The sequence below is a fragment of the Mirounga leonina genome, unplaced genomic scaffold (assembly GCF_011800145.1).
Source record: "Mirounga leonina isolate KUSES-001 unplaced genomic scaffold, KU_Mleo_1.0 Mir_175, whole genome shotgun sequence".
Lineage (NCBI taxonomy): Eukaryota > Metazoa > Chordata > Mammalia > Carnivora > Phocidae > Mirounga > Mirounga leonina.
Genome location: NW_023270453.1, coordinates 35,565,445 through 35,586,058, shown reverse-complemented (window position 1 = coordinate 35,586,058; position 20,614 = coordinate 35,565,445). Strand labels below are relative to the sequence as shown.

General features: G+C 48.1%; 1 protein-coding gene across 2 annotated transcripts in view; it reads left to right on the top strand.

Annotated features, from left to right (window-relative positions):
* The window catches only part of SYT17 (synaptotagmin 17), a 78,460-nt gene that overhangs the window by 46,505 nt on the left and 11,341 nt on the right, over positions 1 to 20,614 (top strand). For both annotated transcript variants that reach the window (XM_035022362.1, XM_035022363.1), the window contains exon 5: positions 1,788 to 1,943. In XM_035022362.1, the coding sequence (XP_034878253.1) occupies positions 1,788 to 1,943 (156 nt within the window). The remainder of the gene's footprint in view (positions 1 to 1,787; positions 1,944 to 20,614) is intronic.

The window sequence follows — 20,614 nt, the reverse complement described above, 5'->3', positions numbered from 1 at the left end:
ATAGTCTCTCATGGTTCATCTCCCCCTCCGATTCCCCCCCTTCATTTTTCCCTTCCTATCTTCCTTTTTTTTTTTTTTTAACATATAATGTATTATTTGTTTCAGAGGTACAGGTCTGTGGTTCATCAGTCTTACACAATTCACAGCGCTCACCATAGCACATACCTTCCCCCATGTCTTATCACCCAGCCACCCCATCCCTCCCACCCCCCACCACTCCAGCAACCCTCAGTTTGTTTCCTGAGATTAAAAATTCCTCATATCAGTGAGGTCATATGATACATGTCTTTCTCTGATTGACTTATTTCGCTTAGCATATGCATTCCGGATACTATTAATAAAACCCCGCAAGGATAAACAAATAGCATTTAGAACTAGGCTGTTAGATTCAAGAGGGAAAATAAACGATCAGATGTCTCTTAGAATGAGGCAGGTAAATGATGGTATCTCAGTAACCCCGTTCGAATGGGGGATTTGACTGAGACCATGTGTGATAACTCCTGACCTCTAGATCCTCTGTGCGCTCGCAGCCCCCAAGGAAGTGACCCACCTTTCCAGATGTTGTACCTGCAATGGAGATGCCATGCTCCAGGTGGCGCTAGTGTGTACCAGCCCTGCAGTCCGAGCTGCCGGAGTGGGGGGCACGCCCTGAGGTTTTTTTCCCCCCCAGCTCATTTCAAGTGTACCTTGAATCTTTATAAATCCCAGCTCTGAAAATACTGTTGTATTTAAAGTGTCTACTTTATAGCAAACCAATTCAAACATGACTTTTCATGAAATGGAACAGATTACATTCCATCTGTATGGAGCCTCTCCCATGACAGAAAGGATATTATCATGAAAGTAGCCGGGGTCTCTGGGACCTCTTCAGCTCAGTGGAGAAACTTCTGTCTCCTCTAAGTACAGTAGCTAAAATAAATTACTTTTGCTAGAAAGTGACACCTGCCTTTAGAACACAACTCACATTCTCAAAAACCACATTATAAAAATAGAGGTTTGGAAGGGGCCAGTGGAGGAAAGGGTCTTAAGGCTGAAGAGTTTCAGACTCACCACGATGGGAGAGGCAGTATGATAAAATGATTAAAGGTCCTGGAGTCAAACTGCCTGGAACCAGGTCCTCGTTCTACTGCTTACAAATGATGTGGCCTTGGGGAAGATACTTAACCTCCATAAGCTTCAATTTCTTCATCTGAAAAATTGTGGTAACAACAGTATCCATCTCATTGAGTTGTTTAAACAATATTAAATTAGATAATGTACATGAATTTGTAAACTGTAAAGCGATCTAAGAACAAGTTATTAATCTGCCATCTCTGAGCTCCTGTGTATGGAGCTATGGGATCACTGACATGATAATGGATTTCTAGGGACAGAAAACCAGCACAGGCTCTGGGTCTGGCTTTTCTTCCACTAGTCTGATCTTAAGCAGGCCATTTCCTATCTTGAATCTTCAGTTTCTTCATCTGTAAAATGAGCACAATGCCTCACACATGCGAGGAGCTCAATAAAGCTTGGATGGCTGGAGGAAGAGAGAAAGGGATGAGCAGATAAGCAGCTAGATGGGAAAAAGGAGGGATGGATAATAAATGGATGGATGGGAAAATGGATGAATGAAAGGAGAGGTATCCACCTGGACTGATGGATGGAAAGGTGGATGGATTGATGGAAAAAAGAGAGATGAAAGGATGGGTAGGTGGTTGGGTTGTCAGATAGATGGGAAGTTGGATGGATGGATGGATTGAGTTTCATGAGCTCCAACATTCTATAATTCTGTGTCCAATTCTCAGACCCCTTTGTGAAAATCCAGCTGGTACATGGACTCAAGCTTGTGAAAACAAAGAAGACATCCTTCTTAAGAGGCACAATTGATCCTTTCTACAATGAATCCTTTAGCTTCAAAGTTCCCCAAGAAGAACTTGAAAATGCCAGCTTAGTGTTTACAGGTAGGTAGTGGTTCAGACCCTGATGAACTCAGGTGAGTTCATCACTTACTGTCCTGTATTCCACTTACTGTCCTAAAGATAGGTGTCTAGAGATGGTAATATCTGGTATTCAGCTATCTGGGTTTGAATCCAACTGTTTGTGAAGTTGGTCAAGATTCATAGAACTGTAAAGCATAATTATTACCAATGTAAACTTTGAAGCCAGATTTCCTAGCACTTCCCCATAATTGCTGAAGCCTTGGGCAAGTTACTTGGCCCCTCTGAGTCTCAGTTTCTTCATCTCTAAAATGTGGGCAATCATAGTACCTGCTTCATAGGTTTATAAGATTCAGTGAGCTTGTAAAATTAAGTAATATCTAGTCTAAAATAATAAGTGCTCATCCTGTTAGTTTTGTTGATACGGTGATTCAAGTAGCTTTTATAGTCTCATAGGGAAACGTAATGTCACCTAACTTGGAGAGGAGGATTTTAAAAGTCTTCATGTGCTACTGTGGTTGATTTTAATATATTGTCTTCAGGGTGTATTAGTTATCTACTGCTGCATAACAAATATAGTGACTTAAAACAACAAACATTTATTAAGCTCATAGTTCCTGTGGGTCAAGAACCCAGACATAGCTTTGGTGTGTGCGTCTGGCTGAGGTTCTCTGACAAGGCTGTAGTCAGGGTATTGGCTGGGCCTGCAGTCTTATCTTAAGGCTCATCTGGGAGAGGTTCTGTTCCTCAAGCGTACTCACATAGTTAGTGGTTGCCAGCATTCGGTTCCTCACAGTGGAGATGCATTGGACTGGCGGCTTCTGTTCCTTCCTGGATGTTGGCCAGTGACCTTCCTCTGTTTCTCACCACATGGGGCTTCTCCATAGTGCAACTCACAACAAGGTGGATGGTTTCCATCAGAGTGGGCAGGTGAACAAGATGGAAGCCAGAGTCTTATTGTAACCTAATCTCAGAAACGACATCCTCTTACTTTTGCCGTATTCTGTTCATTAGAAGCAACCCAGTAGGTCCAGCTCACATTCCAGAATTACAGAAGGGCGTGAATACTGGGAGTTAGGGATCATTGGGAGCCATTTTAGAAGCAGGCTCCTACCATGTCGAGTTAATAGAAGTAATGGTTATTATTTCCTGTGTCCTGTTCCCAGCAGGGGCTTCAGCTTCATTTACTTTATTGCTCATATGCATCATAATTCACCCTGTCAAATCAGCATCATCCTCATCGGCTTACGGGGCTGGGGACTGAGGCTCAAAACCTAACCGATCCACCCAGTCTCAGACTGGTAGAGTCAAGATTTAAGCTCTCATCTTCCTAGCTGCAAAGATGAAGGGGTCTGCATTTCCCCAAACACCCAGGTAGTGCTGGCACTGAGGAACTGACCTCAAACTGAGGATTCGTGCTCCAGAGTAATGGGAAGCCTCATCTGTTTAGATCTAGTCTAAAATCCTTAGCTGCAGGTCTCCCAAAAAAGAAGGCCGTGGCTGAAAAAAATCCTTGCATGCAGGGCTTCCTCCGCACGGGCTTACTGCTTCTCATCACCAAGATTGCAGATGCTCTGTGCCCCAAGACTCCTCTGAGGCAGGTTGGTTCTGGGTTTTCTTAGGGCCTGTCACCCAGAGAGTCTGCATCCAATCAGGGCCTGCATGCACTAAGCAGGTATGACAGTCCTATCTGTTGAAGCCTGGGATGGTTGCTGTCCATGGGTCCCACTGTCCCCAAGGTTTCAGGTCGAGCAGAAGACCGTGATTCCACTGAATCCTTAAATGCTATGGAGCAGGCAGTGGGAACTCTATTGAACCAAGATAAGATCGAAGCATGGAGTATCGATTCCCAAGTCCCTACTGAGAATAAAGGACTTAATGTTGCACATTTAGATCAGGAGGGGACCCCAGGGGGGGCAGTGAGTGCCCAGAAGGAAAGCCCTGACACTTTTATATTTTCCTTAAGATTTTAGGACAAAAGTAGCACATGCTGGTCACAGTGAGTGACACAAGCAAAGGAGGAGTTTGGGCGGAGAAGAGCAGAGGGGTTAAATGTGCAGGCTGTGGAGCCAGGGCCTGGGTCCGGGCTTTGTGATCTTGAGCAAGATCTGTATGCTTAGCTTTTCTCATCTGTAAAATGGGTGTAACCGCACCAGGACGACTTGAAGGATTGTTATGTGGATCAGATGAGAACAAGACATAATCTTTGCTGAGCAACGTGCCTCGTGCATAGCAAGCACTCAGTAACCGGGAACTATTATTAAAAAGCAATGTTACTCTCTTCTTCATCCCCCTTCCAGTCCCTTCTCCCCGGGGTCGCCACCTTTAACATCCTGGTGTGCCTCATTTCACACTTCTTTCCTCATTCACACAAACATCATCCGCATATAGAAGATTCAGCTCTTGGGCGCCTGGGTGGCTCAGTTGGTTGGGCGACTGCCTTCAGCTCAGGTCATGATCCTGGAGTCCCGGGATCGAGTCCCGCATCGGGCTCCCTACTCGGCAGGGAGTCTGCTTCGTCCTCTGACCCTATCCCCTCTCATGTGTTCTCTCTCAAATAAATAAATAAAATCTTTAAAAAAAAAAAAAAAAGAAGATTCAGCTCTTTTAGGAAGTTATTCATTCATTTCGGAAGTGGGTATGAAGCACTTTCTCTGGGCCAGACACTGTTTCCAGGTGCTGGGAATATAGCAGGAAACAAAACAGACAGCCCCCGCTCTTGGGGAGCTTGGCGGACCGGTCTGTGGACACCACCCTGAAACTGGCTTTTGTTTCATTAACCACTGCATGTGTCCAGTCCCTCCAGGTCAAAGCAAATGTGGACGCACCTAGCTCTTTATTTTTAATAATCGCATTACGCACGGTGGGGGGCAGGGGAGGGTGTGGGAAGGTGAGGGGTGTGTGACAGAGCTTGAGGTGTTGCAGTGAGAACTTTAGAGCACCCTTCCCAGAAAAACACCCCGAAGGACAGAAAACCTTGCCTTCTGTTCAGAGGTGTTTTTGAACCCCTTGAATCCCCTGTGTGAACCCCATCAGGCAAAAGCCTCAAACGGAAGTAGCACCCCTGCGCCCCGCCCCCACACGTCTGTCATTCATCCCACCACTTCGGGTGGCCGTCATCAGCTGCACCCATCAGACAAGGCCCGTGCTCTCCATTTGTGGAACATCTGCTTCTCCTGTTTAAATATTGGGGTTTCGTGCCCCCAGCTCAGGGGCACCTCTCGTCAGGTTAAAGCCCACTGAAAATATTCTTTCTAGAGAAGGAAGGATTGCAGGTCTTCTTGCCTTCTTAAGTAAGGGATGCTCAACTCGGGCTACACTTCAGAATCAGCTGGAACTTTCAAGTGCTACCGGGGACCCCTGGGTGGCTCAGCCGGTTAAGCATCTGCCTTGGGCTCAGGTTGTGATCTCGGGGTCCTGGGATCGAGCCCCACATTAGGCTTCCTGCTCAGCGGGGAGCCTGCTTGTCCCTCTCCCTCTGCTGCTCCCCCTGCTCGTGCTCTCTCTCTCTCTCTCTAATAGGCAAATAAAAATAAGTAAACAAGTAAAGTGCAACCAGTGGCCAGATCCCACCCCCAGAGACTCTGACCAAGCAGAATGAGCTGGGGACATCGACTGTCTCTCTATCTGTGTATATGTATTTTTTAAAGCACCCCAGATATTTCTAATGCTGAGTCAGGGTTCGAAACCATAGCTGTGAGTGGAAATCCCGGCTGGGATGGCATTTTACCTGTAAAGGGCACTGACCATAGTGATAAAAGAAATGCGGGTTGTGCTGGTATCTATCTAAGCAAAGCTACAATTGTGCCAAATTCGGATCCATGATGTTCTGACTTGCTTTATGTACCAGCCAGGGGAAAGAACTGTCACCTCCGGGCTAAGGATCTGAAACCTAGCCCATTAGCTTGTTTCCAAACACTTGATAACAAAAAAGTAAGGTTGAGCTGTGCTAGGAGCGTTCGTGGAGAATCCTGGTAAAAGCCTGTAATTAGCCGGCAGGCTGGGCTGGCTGAGCAGTTCCGTTCCTGTGTGGGATGAGGGTTTTTCTGCAGTTGTCAATCAGGTGATTTGTGCAGCTGAAGTTTAAAAAAGGGGGGGGGAATTGCTTTTCAACTCGTGAGAGAATGACGTGCAGCCCAGAGGCCTTCCGGGAAAGTGAAGTAGAATTAGCCACTGAGGTTAGTGGGCTATTCTTGGAAGTGGGGGGAGAAGAGAAAGAAAAAAAAGAAATAGCGCTTGATGAAGGCTTTGCAAAAAATCAAAAATAGAATTACTCTGTGATCCAGCAATTCCCCTTCTGGGTATATCCCCAAAAGAACGGAAAGCAGGACTCGAACATTCACGCGCCCATGCTCACAGTGGTGTTATTCCCAGTAGCAGAAAGGAGGAAGCAGCCCAGGTGTCCATTGAGAGCTGGATAAATGGATTAATAAAATGTGATCTCTCCATTCAGTGCACTGTTATTCAGCCTTCAAAGGAGGGAAATGGTCACATGCTACAACATGGACGAACCTTGAAGACATTCTGTTAAGGGACATAAGCCAGATATGAAAGGGCAAATACTATAGAATTCTACTTATATGAGATATCTCCAGTAGACAGATTGATAGAGACAGAATGGAGAGTAGAGGCAGCCTTTGATGGCAGGGGCAGGAGGGGGTGGGGTTTAGCTCCCTGGGGCTGGAGCTGACCAAGTGTCAGTCTCCACAGATTGAAATTTTTTTTGAGCACCTATGTGCTGTGTATTCAATAGAGAGCCAGACATTCATGACCCACGTTCTCATGGCATTTAATTCTAACAGGGGGACAGACGGATGTTAGTCAAAGGCTGCAACAATCACAACGTAATTGTGAATTGGTCTAAGGGTTATGAAGGAGAAAAGCAGGGTACGTTGCAAATGCCCAACCCTGTCTGGGGAGTGAGCAGGTGACAGTGAGCTGGGCGCAGAAGGTTGTAGGGAGTGAGGAGAGACCAGGCAGGCCTCCAGCCCAGAAGGGAATCTGAGGTCTGGGAGAGAAATTGAGGCCAACCTCATACTTCAGCCTGGGAGCTAATAGGTTGACAGGGATCAGCATGGAAGCCCCATGCTCAAGGCAGCTGCTATAGGAATTGCCCTGGGCACAGGCTCAGAAGCGGCGGCGGGGGTGGGGGGGGTCCGCCTGTCATACCCAGTGTCCAGGCAGCTGCAGAACACGCAAGAAGAGAAACCAGGGCAATGACCCACATTTTTTCGCCAATCTTAGTGTGTCTAGCTAGGACTAGAGAGTGCGGTACTTCCATCCTTAACATCTCCTAGGGATGTGTTAAAATGCACATTCTGATTCAGTCGGCCTGGGCTGCAGCTTGGGATTCTGCCCTTCTAACGGCACCCAGGTGATGCCAACGCTGTGGGTCTGCAGACCACACTTTGGGGAGCAAATACATAGAAGACCCGGAAAGTGCATCTGGGTGAGCGCCAGTCATTCCACGTGCGTTAGAAGGAATCAGACTCTAGCAATGATCTCTCTCGCCCAGCCTGGGTTGGCAGCATTTGCCCACACTGTTCTGCCTCCCTCCCCGCCCCGCTGTCTGCTTGGAGGCCACCCAGGCCCCTCTGTGAAGAGTGAGTTCCAGGGCACCTGGTCTGCTTCCATAATTGCTTGGCTTTCTGCGGCTCCAGCATCTAACTGGTTAATTGAATCTGCTGGTGGGATGAGGTGGGTGGGGAGGTGGGGCAGAGGAGGAGAGGGGAGGTCAGGAGCAATGCTGTCACCAGCCTGCCTGGGGAGACCTCAGGGCTGAATGGGCACCAGAGGACATGCTGAGAAAGCGTTGGGGTTTGGGCAGCAGGACTGGAGAAGCTGAGGGCTTCCAGCAGAGGAGGGAGGAGGAAGCCCGTCTGAGAGGGGCATAGCCATTTTGCGAGAGCCAGAAGCTCCCTTGAGACGGAGAGATGCTGTGGGTTTGTTCTGGGGCGCAGATGTTCCCCAGCATCTGGCCTCAGCCCACCTCTGCCACACCTCCTCCCTGCAGCCTCCCCACAGCCTCTGTCTTCTCTCCCCACCCGACTTCTTGGGCACCGGGCCCAGCTCCGCCTGCTAGAGAAACGGTTGCATGGCCACTCAGAGTACGGGTTGGAGTGAGATACAGGTTTTGGTTCCAATAGCACCTCTACCACTCAGCAGGTGTATGTGACCTTGGGCAGATGACATCCCTTTCCTATAGCTCAATTTCCTTCTCTTCCAATCTTCCAGCCTCAGTACATCATATAAAAAGCTTTAGACAGTGCCTTGTACATAGTGCTCAATAAATATCACATGTGATGATGATGGTGATGGTGATGATGATGGTGATGGTGGTGATGATGATGGTGATGGTGGTGATGATGGTGGTGATGACCATGGTGATGATAATGGTGATGACCATGGTGATGATGGTGATGGTGGTGATGATGGTGATGGTGATGATGATGATGATGATGGTAATGATGGTGGTGATGATGATGGTGATGACCATGGTGATGATAATGGTGATGACCATGGTGATGATGGTGATGATGATGGTGATGGTGATGATGATGATGATGATGGTAATGATGGTGATGATGATGGTGATGACAGTGTTGATGATGATGGAACTTGCCATAGAAGAGCAGACCCTGGAATTATACAGACTTGGGTTTTAATCTTGGCCCCACTGTTAACCAGCTGTGTGACTTCAAGCAGATGACTCCACCTCTCTGAGTCTGGACTTTTATCTTGTGTAAAATGCAGCAAATCATTCCTATCCTGGGAATTACAGGCAAATCAGCCCATGGACCTGCCCATCCCAGAAATAGCCCCTTGGAAAATCGTGCCTGTTGTTTTAATAATTCCAGAGTGTGGAAGAGTTGAAATGCTGGCCCTTTGGAGGTGAGTGGCTGGGACCAGCTGCCTGTGGTCGCCTCCCGAGCAGCGCCCTCACCTAATCATCGTCACCCCAAAGCTGCCAGCTGGCACGGCATCCAGGAGCCGGGGGCTGACCCCAAAGCTGTGCCAGCTGAGCCACAGAACCAGAGCGGTGTGTGCTCCCCACAGTGCCCTGGGGTTGGCAGTGGGCACTTGGCTGCAGACCCAAATCCAGGCACAGGAAGTAAGCAGCAGAAGTGGGGCAGGGAGACTAAAGCCTCCACTTTCTAGACAGAGGGTAATGAACGTGGGCCCCTGGGAGCCGGAGTGTGGGAAATATTGCAGAAGGAGGCAGCTCCAGAAAGGAGGATGTATGAAGTCCTGGGCTCACCCCGGAGCTGCCCCCATAGAGTGGATATGACCCTCAATGGTATAGGAGAGACTTTGAGAACTGAACTACAGTGTAGACTACTGGCCCGGTCTGCAGCTGGGCCCTGGCGGGCACAAATGAGGGACAGATGTGCAGAGCCCTGCAGAGACTTTGAAAGCTGAACCAACTTTGGCCTAACAGCACCCAGAAGGCAGGTAAGAACATGTGGTCTGAACCGAACCTACTCAGCTGCCTGGTACAGCCAAAAAGGATCAATATATTTAGTAGGATTCAAACAAGACCTAGAGAAAAATGAACGATTGGGACTTCATCAAGATAAAAAGCTTTTGCAAAGCAAAGGAAACAGTCAACAAAACCAAAAGACAACCGACAGAATGGGAGAAGATATTTGCAAATGACATATCAGATAAAGGGCTAGTATCCAAAATCTATAAAGAACTCATCAAACTCAAACAAGACCTAGAGTCTCATAACATAATATTCAAAAGGTCTAGGGTACAATCCAGAACGACCTGATTCACAGAGAACCAGCAAAGTCTGGCAAATTCTCAGAGGAAATATAATCGGCAGCCACCCACCACAGGATGACCCAGATGTTGGGATGATCACACAAAGACTTCAGAGCAGTTATCATAACCATGCTCCAAGAAAGACGGGTGAATCCTCTTGAAAAGAATGGTAAGACAGAGACTATTGCAGGTTAGTAGAGAAACAGAAGATAGAAGAAAAGAACCGAGTGGAAAATTTTGAACAGAGAAGTACGGTACCAAATAAAATATTCACTGGATGGGCTCCATAGCAGAATGCAGGTGATAGAGGAAAGAGTTAGGGAACGTACAGATAGATGAAGAGAAATTACGTACTATGAACAACAGAATAAATCGATGGGGTAGGGGCACCTTGGTGGCTCAGTCATTAAGCGTCTGCCTTCGGCTCAGGTCATGATCCCAGGGTCCTGGGATCGAGCCCCGCATCGGGCTCCCTGCTCCACGGGAAGCCTGCTTCTCCCTCTCCCACTCCCCCTGCTTGTGTTCCCTCTCTCACTGTCTCTCTCTGTCAAATGAATAAATAAAATCTTTAAAAAAAAAAAAAAAAGATGGGGTAGAAAAGAGGGACAGAAGGGGAAAGTAGAGACCTGTGGAGCAATATCACAGAGCCTCATATTCAAGTCATGTGAATCCCAAAAGGAGAGGAGAGAAGAGAAGCAGTAGGGAGCATTGGGTTGGTGGTGGGTGACTTCCCCCCAGAGGCCACGTGACTTCCTCAGCAGGTTGCTGGACCACAGGCTCAGCCGAACCACGCCTGTCCCTCCCTTCCCAGAAGGTGTTTGCAAGTCACGAGGAGGCAGTATCGCCCCGTGGTTCGAGTCAGCCAGGGCTTCAGCCTCTGACTGTGGGCAGGTGACTTTGCCTCTGTGACCCTCAGTTTCCTTGACCAAACCACAGGGACATTGTACTTGTGTTTATAGTGGGACTCCTGTGTGTTCATTATCTCATTTAATCTTTCAGTAAACATAGAAGGTGTGATCTGCTCTATGGCCATTTTTCAGCTGGGGTGACTGAAGGTCAGGGAAGGGAATGACAATGAGTTGAGCCAACTGCAAAGTTGGAGGGACTGGTCCCCACAAGACTGCCCTCACTTTGGACCAGCTGGCTAGATAGGCAGGGTCCCCGTGCTCATGCAGTTTCAATAATTCACGAGAATGACTCAACAGGACTCAGGAAGGTGCTCCTTAGAACTATAGTTTTATGATGGCAAAGGATGCAAATTAAAAGCAGCCCAGGAAAGAGACACACAGGGCAGAGTCCAGAAGGGGTCCGGACGTGGGGCTTCCTGTCATTTTGTCCCCATGGAGTCATGGACAGCGTTACCTCCTCTTGCTCACTACGTGTGCAGTATGCACAGAATATTGCCAACGAGGGGAGCTCACTGAGCCTGTTGTGTCCAGAGTTTTTAACGGGGCTCGATCCCATACTCTCTGGGAGCTGACCATCAGCCTCCAGCACCTCCTGGAGGTCCAGCTAATACCTCTAGTCATTGGTTTCTCTAGGGGACCCCAAAGCTGTCACCATAAATCACATTGTCCATGGCTAGAGCCCTCAGGCGAACAAACACCTCTGCCGGATATTCCAGGAGCCTGGAGATCACCTCCTAGGAGCCAAGGGCGTAGACCAAGATCTCTCTTTGGATAAGATGAGTTCTTCACTACGCAGGAAGTAGCTGGTCACTGATGCAAGTCATCCAGCTGGTGAGTGGTTGGGCCAGCCTTCCAACCCAAGCTGTTTGGTTCCAAAGTCTTCCTCACTCTTAACCTCTACACTTTGATGAGCATATGCATCTCCTGGGGATCTTGTCAAAATGTGGATTCTGAGTCAGTAAGTCTGGGAGAGACCTGAGCGTCTGTATTTCTAATAAGCTCTGGGTAACACTTACACTGGAGTCTGAAGACCACACTTTGAATAGCAAGAAGACACTTTATCTCTTCTCCCATGTTACCCCAATATGTCCAGAGCACAGAAGGCAGTGTGAGTTTGGAAAAATAGCACAGGGCAGGTTGAGTAGAGCCTGTAGGATTAGAAGCTATATATATATATTTTTCCTAAGTGCATTGAAAAGCCTTTGGAGGGTTTTGACCAGGGAAGTGCTATGATCATGTTTTAAAGTATCCCTCCACCTGTTGAATGAAGAATAAAAGCGTTGTCAGAAGACAAGAGGAGGAGCCAGGAGACCATCTGGGAGGCTGCAGCGCTGGTCTAAGGGAGAGGGGATGGTGGCTTGGACCAGGGAAGTGGCAGAACGGTTTCAAAGAAGTAACTCGTGGATATAATGTAAGAGGCACAGTCAACAGAAAGTGCTCATGGATTAGATGTAAAGGACAATTCTCTATGGTGGCAAGCTACTTAACTCCTCTGAATGAAGATTCCTCATCTGTAGATTTCAGCCCCCTAACTCCTAGGGTGTTGTGGGGACAAAAGGAAATGATCGATATAATGTGCTTAGCACAGCGCTTGGCCCTTAGTGAGGGCTTGGTGGGTTATGGCCTTGAAACTGGATGTGGGCCGAGGTGGAACTCCAGCCAAGCGGTCAGGAGGTGGGAGCAGACCCCTGCCACCCTGGGGCTCTCCTGGTGGAGCGCAGAGCCCGCGGTGGCACCCCCACCTCATCTTTCCTCCAGAGAGCTCCTCGAGCTGCCAAAGTCCATCCACCCAGGCGGTAAAACTTGGCTAGATCTTAAGTGTTCATTTTGGGCTCCCGTGGCAGCCTTTAAAGACCAGGCCAGCTGCCAGGGCTCCTGGGGAGTTTTTACTTCATTTGCGTGGTTGTTTAATGATTTTGGTGCCTTTAGAGCCTCACTCCAGGCACATCCCCATGGAGGAAAGCTTCAGGGGGCTGGGGATTTATCCAACCACACGTGTCCCTGCAGAGCCCTAGCTAGGGGTGGGAAAGGGGAGCCAGTGAAGGTCAGGTTCCGCTTTGCCTTGGGCCACCGTGTTGGCGAGAAACAGCTGGGCTCAGCAGCCAAGGCCAGTACCTGGTGGGTGCAAGATGAAGGCTGGCACATAGAAGAGATCAGAAACCAAGAATATCCTTTCCAGACAGCCCTTCTGTCCCTTGCCTTCTCTTGACTGCTCCAACCCAGAGCTGCCAGTCAGCGGGAGAAGGCTTAACCTTTGAAAGGCTAGGGACTGTGGGGCATAGGCTGAGTGTCATTTCTCTCCCTACATCTCAGGAAACCTTGTGAAAATAACTTTGGCTTAAAAGTCCAAGAACCAGGTCCAAAAGAGCTTGGTTGCTGAATCATCTCAAGCAGGAACCTTTCATCTCATTGAGCCTGCATTTTCTGTCTGTTGGACGCATTTAAGATCTACCTTGAGGTGGCTCATTCTGTCTCCAACAATGACAAACAGACACATCCGCAGCACTTCCTATATGCCAGGTGCTGCACCGAGGGTTTCGCGTGAATTAACTCACTGAATCCTCATAGCAGCACTATGATGTAGGAATTACTGTTTTATGAATGGGGAAACTGAGGCTGTGCTAGAAGTAGCATGCCCCAGGTCCCGGGGTCAGGATTCAAAGTCAGGTGGTCTGGGTCCAGAGTCTGGGCTCTCGGTCATTGAGTTACACAGCCTCGAATATTTATCAAGCCTCTACTTTGTTGAAGTGCTGTGCCTATTTGCTGGAGAAATAGCAGAGAGGCAGAAATAATTAATCCTTCCCTGATGCATGCTAGTTGGGGTGAGACAAATCAACACCTAAATAATAACAGAGTACGGTGACAGGGGCTGGAGCATCACTTTAAACTGAGTAATACAAGCTGAGAAAGGGCTGGCTGTGCAAAGATCGGGGAGAGGAACGTTCTAGGCAGAGGAATTGGCAAGTGCAAAGGCCCTGGGGCCAGAATGAGCAAGAAGGTGAAAGTGGCAGGAGCGTAGTTAATGAGGGGAGTGAATTACACGTGAGGTCAGAGCAATAAGTAGGGGTCATGGTAAGCTCAGATGACAAGTATCTATTGAACACCTACTGTGTGCCTAAGCCTGTTAGGCACTGGGGAAACTAGGGAGCACGACAGATGTGGCTTGTGCTTTCACAAAGGAGTGAGATGATATGTGTGCGGGGATACTTAGCACATAGCAGATGCTCAGTGGGTGTAATTTTCTCTTTCCCTGTGTGTAAGTTGATGTGAAAACTGCTCCCCTGGGTTTCTTCCCAGCCCCCAACCCCCACACTAAAGCAGGATGTAGTTGGCCTATAATGGCAATCATTTCTAGAGATGGTCTTAGGCGAGGGCATTATTCGCCCACAAGCAGGTGGGTGAAGAATAAGCAGAGTGGGCAGAAGGGTCAGCCTTCGCTCTCTCTGTGGTGCCCCACACTGGCCAGGGGAGGCAGGGTCTTTGCGGCTTAACTCAAGGCCACTTTCTTTGTGATCCTGAGTTACAGAGCAGGCCCAGGAAGAGTCTGGACCATAGTTCTCATTATGTGTTTGCTTTTAGGTTTTTTAAGATTTTTTTTTTAGGGGAACCTGGGTGGCTCAGTCGGTTAAGCGTCTGCCTTTGGCTCAGGTCATGGTCCCGGGGTCCTGGGATCGAGCCCCATATCAGGCTCCCTGCTCAGTGGGGAGTCTGCTTCTCCCTCTCCCTCTGCCTGCCACTCTGCCTACTTGTGCTCTCTATCTCTCTGTCAAATAAATAAAGAAAATCTTTAAAAAAAAAAAAAAGGTGGTTTGGTTTTTTTTAGAGATTTTTATTCATTTATTTGAGAGAGAGCGCAAGAGAGAGTGAGAGAGAGAGAGAGAGCACAAGTGGGGTGAGGGGCAGAGGGAGAAGGCTCCCCACTGAGCAAGGAGCCCGATGCAGGACTCGATCCCAGGACCCTGGGATTATGACCTGAGCCGAAGGCAGACGCTTAACCGACTGAGCCACCCAGGCGCCCCTGCTTTTAGGTTTTATTCTGCTTAATTTTATTGAGGCTGGAAAAGCAAAAGAAAGACAGCCTACGGATGATTCGTGGGTGGGATCCTCTTCCTTTCTTGTTCAAGGTCACCTTGGCCTCTCAGTGGTGTCTTTGGTAAGGAGGGTCCAGGACACTTAGGAGATGCATGGACAGCTGTGTGATAAAATAAGGGTCCCCAGCCTTACTACAAGAAGTTTCCCTAAAGCCTCAGTATGTCCCTAAGGCATTTAAGGACTGGGGCAAATCATTCTTTCCCAGGTTATTGAGTGTGACTCAGAAAAGAAGGCACAGAAGGGGTAATGGGAAGGGCAGGAATTCGGTAGCTCTTCTCCCCACTCGTAATAAGAGGCAACCTTCGTTAGGCTTAGTAAGTTCCAGGCACAGTCCCAAGGACTCTCTCAGTGGATCCTCACAACAACTAAACGAGGGAGGTACCGGTGTTATGCCCATTTTACAGAGGATGAAACTGAAGCCCAGGTGACTTGCTAAGAGTTCCTGTGTTAGCTGAGGTCAAGGAAGGCTGCTGGAGTAGATAAGCTGTGCTGGTTTCTGGTTTACTGGAGTCGAAGCCAATCTCTTGCTCGCACTCCAGTGTTTGTGGGGCCTTTCACTAGTGGCCTTCCATGCAGGGATTCAGCGACCCAGGCCCCTTCCGTTTTGTGGCTCTGCCATCTTCTCAGGCCTTGGAGGGTTTCACCTCCAGCTGGTGGTTACGGGAGAGAGAGAGAGAGAGAGAGGGGGGCACAGAGAGAGAGGATTTTGTGGGAAGTCTTTATAGGCCGGGTCTGGAAGTTATGAATATCACTCCACTCCCACTCCGACCCTCTCGGCTACAACTCCCTGCAGGGGAGGCTGGGACTGTAGTCCAGCTGCTTGTCCAGGAAGAAAAGGCTTTGGTAAGCTCACAGCCATCTCGGCCATAGGTACCCAAGGGGGCACATAAAAGCCGGCCTGGGCCCTGAACAAGCTTGCTTCTCTGCTGCCTCCCCAAGCACCTGCTGCCCCTGAGTTCGCCGTGAGCGTCAGCCTGGGGGGATCCCACCTCACCGAATCCCAGGCTCGGGGACTTCCACCTAATAGAGCGGTCCTCGTAGTGAATTCACCACATAACCTTTTGGCTGCCAAGTGCTGGGCAGCTACTGACGTAGAGAAGGAGTTAGACCCGTGGTTCTCGGTTGGGCTGATGTTGTCCCCCAGCAGACATTGGGCGGTGTCCGGAAGCATTTGTGGTTGTCACAACTCCAGGGGTGCTGTTGGCATCTAGTAGGTGGAGGTCAGGGATGCTGCTCACATCCCACAGTGCATGGAACAGCCCCCCTGGTGGCGACCACCCTGAGCTCGAGCAGTGGGCTCTGCTGGTCTCGGAGTTCGCCGGGCGGGGCGGGGTGGGGGGGAGCCTCTGTGAAAGGCTCAGAGCCAGTTTGCTCCAGTCATGTGCCCGTGGGAGGCATGTTTATTCTCCCGATGGCATTTTTTTTTTTTTAAGATTTTATTCATTTATTTGAGAGAGAATGAGATAGAGCATGAGAGGGGGGAGGGTCAGAGGGAGAAGCAGACTCCCTGCTGAGCAGGGAGCCTGACGCGGGACTCGATCCCAGGACTCCAGGATCATGACCTGAGCCGAAGGCAGTCGCTTAACCAACTGAGCCACCCAGGCGCCCTCTCCTGATGGCATTTTAACCTCCCCACTTCTTGTGGTTTTTCTTTGGCTGCCTAAGCATGAAGAATTCAGGGGCAGAAACCCGAGTGCATTTGTGCTCATCTGTGTAGATTTTTCAAATGGCTTCCCTGCTTCCATAAAGATTTGGGCAGACAGAAGCATCCTGCTCGGCACACGAGCCCGTCTCCCAGGTGGTGTGACCTGGACAGATGGACTGCCGCCTGGCTCCGCAGGAGAGGGGGTGGGGAGCCCTCTCAGGAAGAGGAGCAGAGTATTTTTAAATCTGGTCTCTGCTCCTCCCCACCTTGTGGCTTATGGGTGCCTGTCACCTGCATGGGGTGACACCAAGGGTTTACAAGGGAAAAGGGGTTCTGGTGGCTTCTCAGTGTTGTTATGATAAGGAATATATGTTTATACACATATATACATATGTATACGTATATATAGTGGAACTGTACAGGAGAGAGTAGAATAAAAAGTAAAAATCCCTAATTCTCCCTACTTAAAGGTAATTAGTCCTCACAAGCCTTCTTTCTAGGACTATATACACTTCTGTGTACGTGAATGTGCGCACGTATGTACGTGTATACGGGAGCAGATGTACACGAGTGTATGCGGGGTCTCCATCCGCTATTGTTCGTATCCAGAATAGATAGGCTTTTCTGCGACTTGGTCTTTTCACATAAGAGATCTTGGACATTTTTCCATACTAGCATGTTTATATATATATATATATGCATGCAAACCAGGCACTGTGGATACAATAGTGAACAAATTAGACAAAAATCCTGGTTTCATCAGATGACTACTTGAATGTGGGAAGACAGGTAGTAAACAAAGCAAGTAACCATATGAGGGCCATGTAGAGATGAAGTTCAGTGCTAAGGAGGAAACAGAAGGAAGGAAAGAGAATAGTGAGGGATGGGGGGAGGATTGTGATTTTTTCCAAGGTGGCCAGGGAAGACCGCATGGAGAAGGTGACATTTGAGCCAAGACGGGAAAGAGGTCAGAGATGGACCACGTGGATATGGATGGGGGAAGAGCGTTGCAGCCAAAAAGAATACCAAGTGCAAAAGCTCTTACATGGAAGGGAGTGAGAGCAGGGAGATCAGTGTGGCTGACATGGAGTGCAGATTTCCCCTAATTATTTTTAATGACTGCATGATATTTTATTAAGTCCAGGAGTTGAAGAATTTATTTAATTAGTCCCCTGTTGATAACATTGGGATTCATTCCAGGGGTTTTTTTTGCAGTTAGGAACATTACTGGGGTGGGCACCCTCAACATGTCTCCGCAGATGTGTCCAAATGTACCGTGAGCTAAAAATGCAGCAGTGGGCTTGCTCCGCCAAAGCATATATGTTTGTCCATTTGGATAGCTGTTGTCAAAATGTGCAGTCCGGGGATGCCTGGGTGGCTCAGTTGGTTAAGCGTCCGACTCTTGATTTCGGCTCAGGTCATGATCTCAGGGTCCTGGGATCAAGCCCCACATCAGGCTTCCTGCGCAGCGGGGAGTCTGCTTGTCTCCTTCTCCTTCCGTCCCTCCCCCTACTCTCTCTCTAAAATAAATACATAAATAATTTTTTAAAATTTGCAATCCCAAAAAAAGAAAGTGGCAAAATTTTACTCTTTTGTGTCTTCTTGCAGTATGCAATTGAAACAGATGACTTTGACAAATGCTTTTATGCCTTTGTGGCCCACGGAGGCCTCAACTCCTGCCCCCCCCCCCCCCCCCCGCCAAGGACTCTGGCAAGGCTGAAATAAGCAAGCTTTGAAAATTATGAAGTGCTGAACAACTATGAGGTGATATTTTTTACCTTTAAAAAGCATTTTGATTTTTAATTCTGTATTATATAATACTTCAAATATATGGGGAAAAAAATCACAGTCATGGACCCCCCACCCAGATCTGTCTCAGATTAGTTTTTCATTTCTCAGTTGCCATAGGCAAAGCAGTTCCACATTGGTCACTGGCTTCAAAAACCCAGGGTGTGCAATTATTTCATTTTGAAGGGAAATGAGTGAAAATGTGATAAATGGACTTGATCAAGATGTAAAACTTTCGCTCTTTGAAAGACATAGTTAAGAAAATCAAAGAGTAAGGCACACCCCAGAGGAATTTTTTGCAAATGGACTTGATCAAGATGTAAAACTTTTGCTCTTCGAAAGACATAGTTAAGGGGCGCCTGGGTGGCTCAGTCGTTAGGTGTCTGCCTTCGGTTCAGGTCATGATCCCAGGGTCCTGGGATGGAGCCCTGCATCCGGCTCCCTGCTCGGTGGGAGGCCTGCTTCTCCCTCTACTCTGCCTCCCTCTCTCTCTCTCTCTCTGTCTCTCGTGAATAAATAAATAAAATCTTAAAAAAAAAAAAAAGAAAGACATAGTTAAGAAAATAAAAGAGTAGGGCACACCCCAGAGGAATTTTTTGCAAAACCTGTCCAACAAAGAGGCTGTATCCAGAATATATAAAGAACTCTAGTAACTCAGTAACAAGACCGCTATGAAAGTAAAACAATTGAGTTTGTGTGTTTGTTTTTTTATGATCTCAACATTTTATGGAGGACCTTTAAAAAAAATTGGAAGACTTACTCAGTCAACACCTGTATTCCCACCACCTAGATTTTGCACTGTATATTTTGCTGTTTTCTTTACCACACATCTATCTATCCCTCTATTTATCTCAGTTCATTTTTTTTTCATGCATTTCGAGATCAGTTGCAAACATTAGTCCCATTCGTTTGTTTTTTAAAGTTGACTTTTTGTTGAAGTTTAGCATACAGAAAATCATTACATAGGCATGATTGATGAAACCATTGGCTGTTGGTGATTAAGTCAGTCTCCTGCCCATCTCCTCTCTCTGGAGGCTGGGGGGTTGGGATGGACTGAAAGGTCCAACCCTCTAATCATGCTTTGGTCTTCCTGGCAGCCAACCCCCTTCCTGAAACTATCTGGAGACCTCTGCCACCAGCCATCTCATTAGTATACCAGAAGACACCCGTCACTTGAAGATTCCAAGGGTCTTAGAAGCTCTTGGGTCATGAACCCCGGACAAAGACCAAATATTATAACACAAGATGCTCTTATCACTGCTATCACTTAGGAAATTACAAGGGTTTTAGGAGCTCTGTGTAAGGAAGTGGGGGCAGAGACTAAATATATTTTTATTATGTCATTTTCATGGCTATTCATTTGCATATAGTCTGTGCCTTCTTTCTGCTACAATGGCAGAGAAGTTGGGACAGAGACTATAGGGGGCCCTTGAAGCCTAAAGTCTTTACCGTCTGGCTCTTTATGGTGAAAGCCTGCCCACCCTTGCACTAAAGTAACACCTCCGGGCTGTCTTTTATTCATCTTATTTTTATACTTTTTTAAGATTTTATTTATTTGAGAGAGAGAAAGCGCATGAACAGGGGGAAGGGCAGAGGGAGAGGGAGAAGCAGGCTCCCTGCTGAGCAAGGAGCCCGATGCGGGACTCGATCCCAGGACCCCGAGATCGTGACCTGAGCTGAAGGCAGACGCTTAACGGACTAAGCCACCCAGGCGCCCCTATTCATTTTATTATTTGCTTTATTCTCTGTTATCTTGTATTTACTCGCCCAGGGAAGAATTGACTTATCTGACTGGGAACCTGGTGGGTTTTCATCTGAAGGTCCATGGTCTTCTGCTGGATGGGATTAAGGTGTTAAAGATCTCCCAGCCCTCCTCTTCTCTCTGGGGACCTACCTGCCCACAACAGGGAGGGAGCATTCTCTGTAGCTCCTTCAGTGAGCCTGCTGGTCAGGCTTGCCCCTGCCAAGACGAGGCCTGCACTGTGTTTGGTCAGAGAAGTTTAATTCCAGGAGAGCAAATAGGGTCTGGCCCCTTTCTATAATCCAGCTAAGCTACCAATCCAACTGATACTTTGTTCTGCATCTAGCACAATATACCTAACCTGACCCCATGAGAATCCCCTGGGGAGCATGTGAAAAACACTGGCACCCAGTCCCCCACCCCCCAAACCCATCGACAGCATCTCTTGGGCTGAGGTCTGGGCACTAGCATTTTTTTAAAATCCCTTCTGAGGGATTCACATGTTTGTGATATTTCTCCTTTGTTTTCCCAATTGTTTCTCAATTATTTCAGAAGACAGAGAGGGGGAAGATTTGGTTAGTTATCCCCCTGAAGCTTCTTTTTTTTTTTTAAAGATTTTATTTATTTATTTGAGACAGAGAGAAAGCACATGAGAGGGGGGAGGGTCAGAGGGAGAAGCAGGCTCCCTGCCGAGCAGGGAGCCCGACGCGGGACTCGATCCCGGGACTCCAGGATCATGACCTGAGCCGAAGGC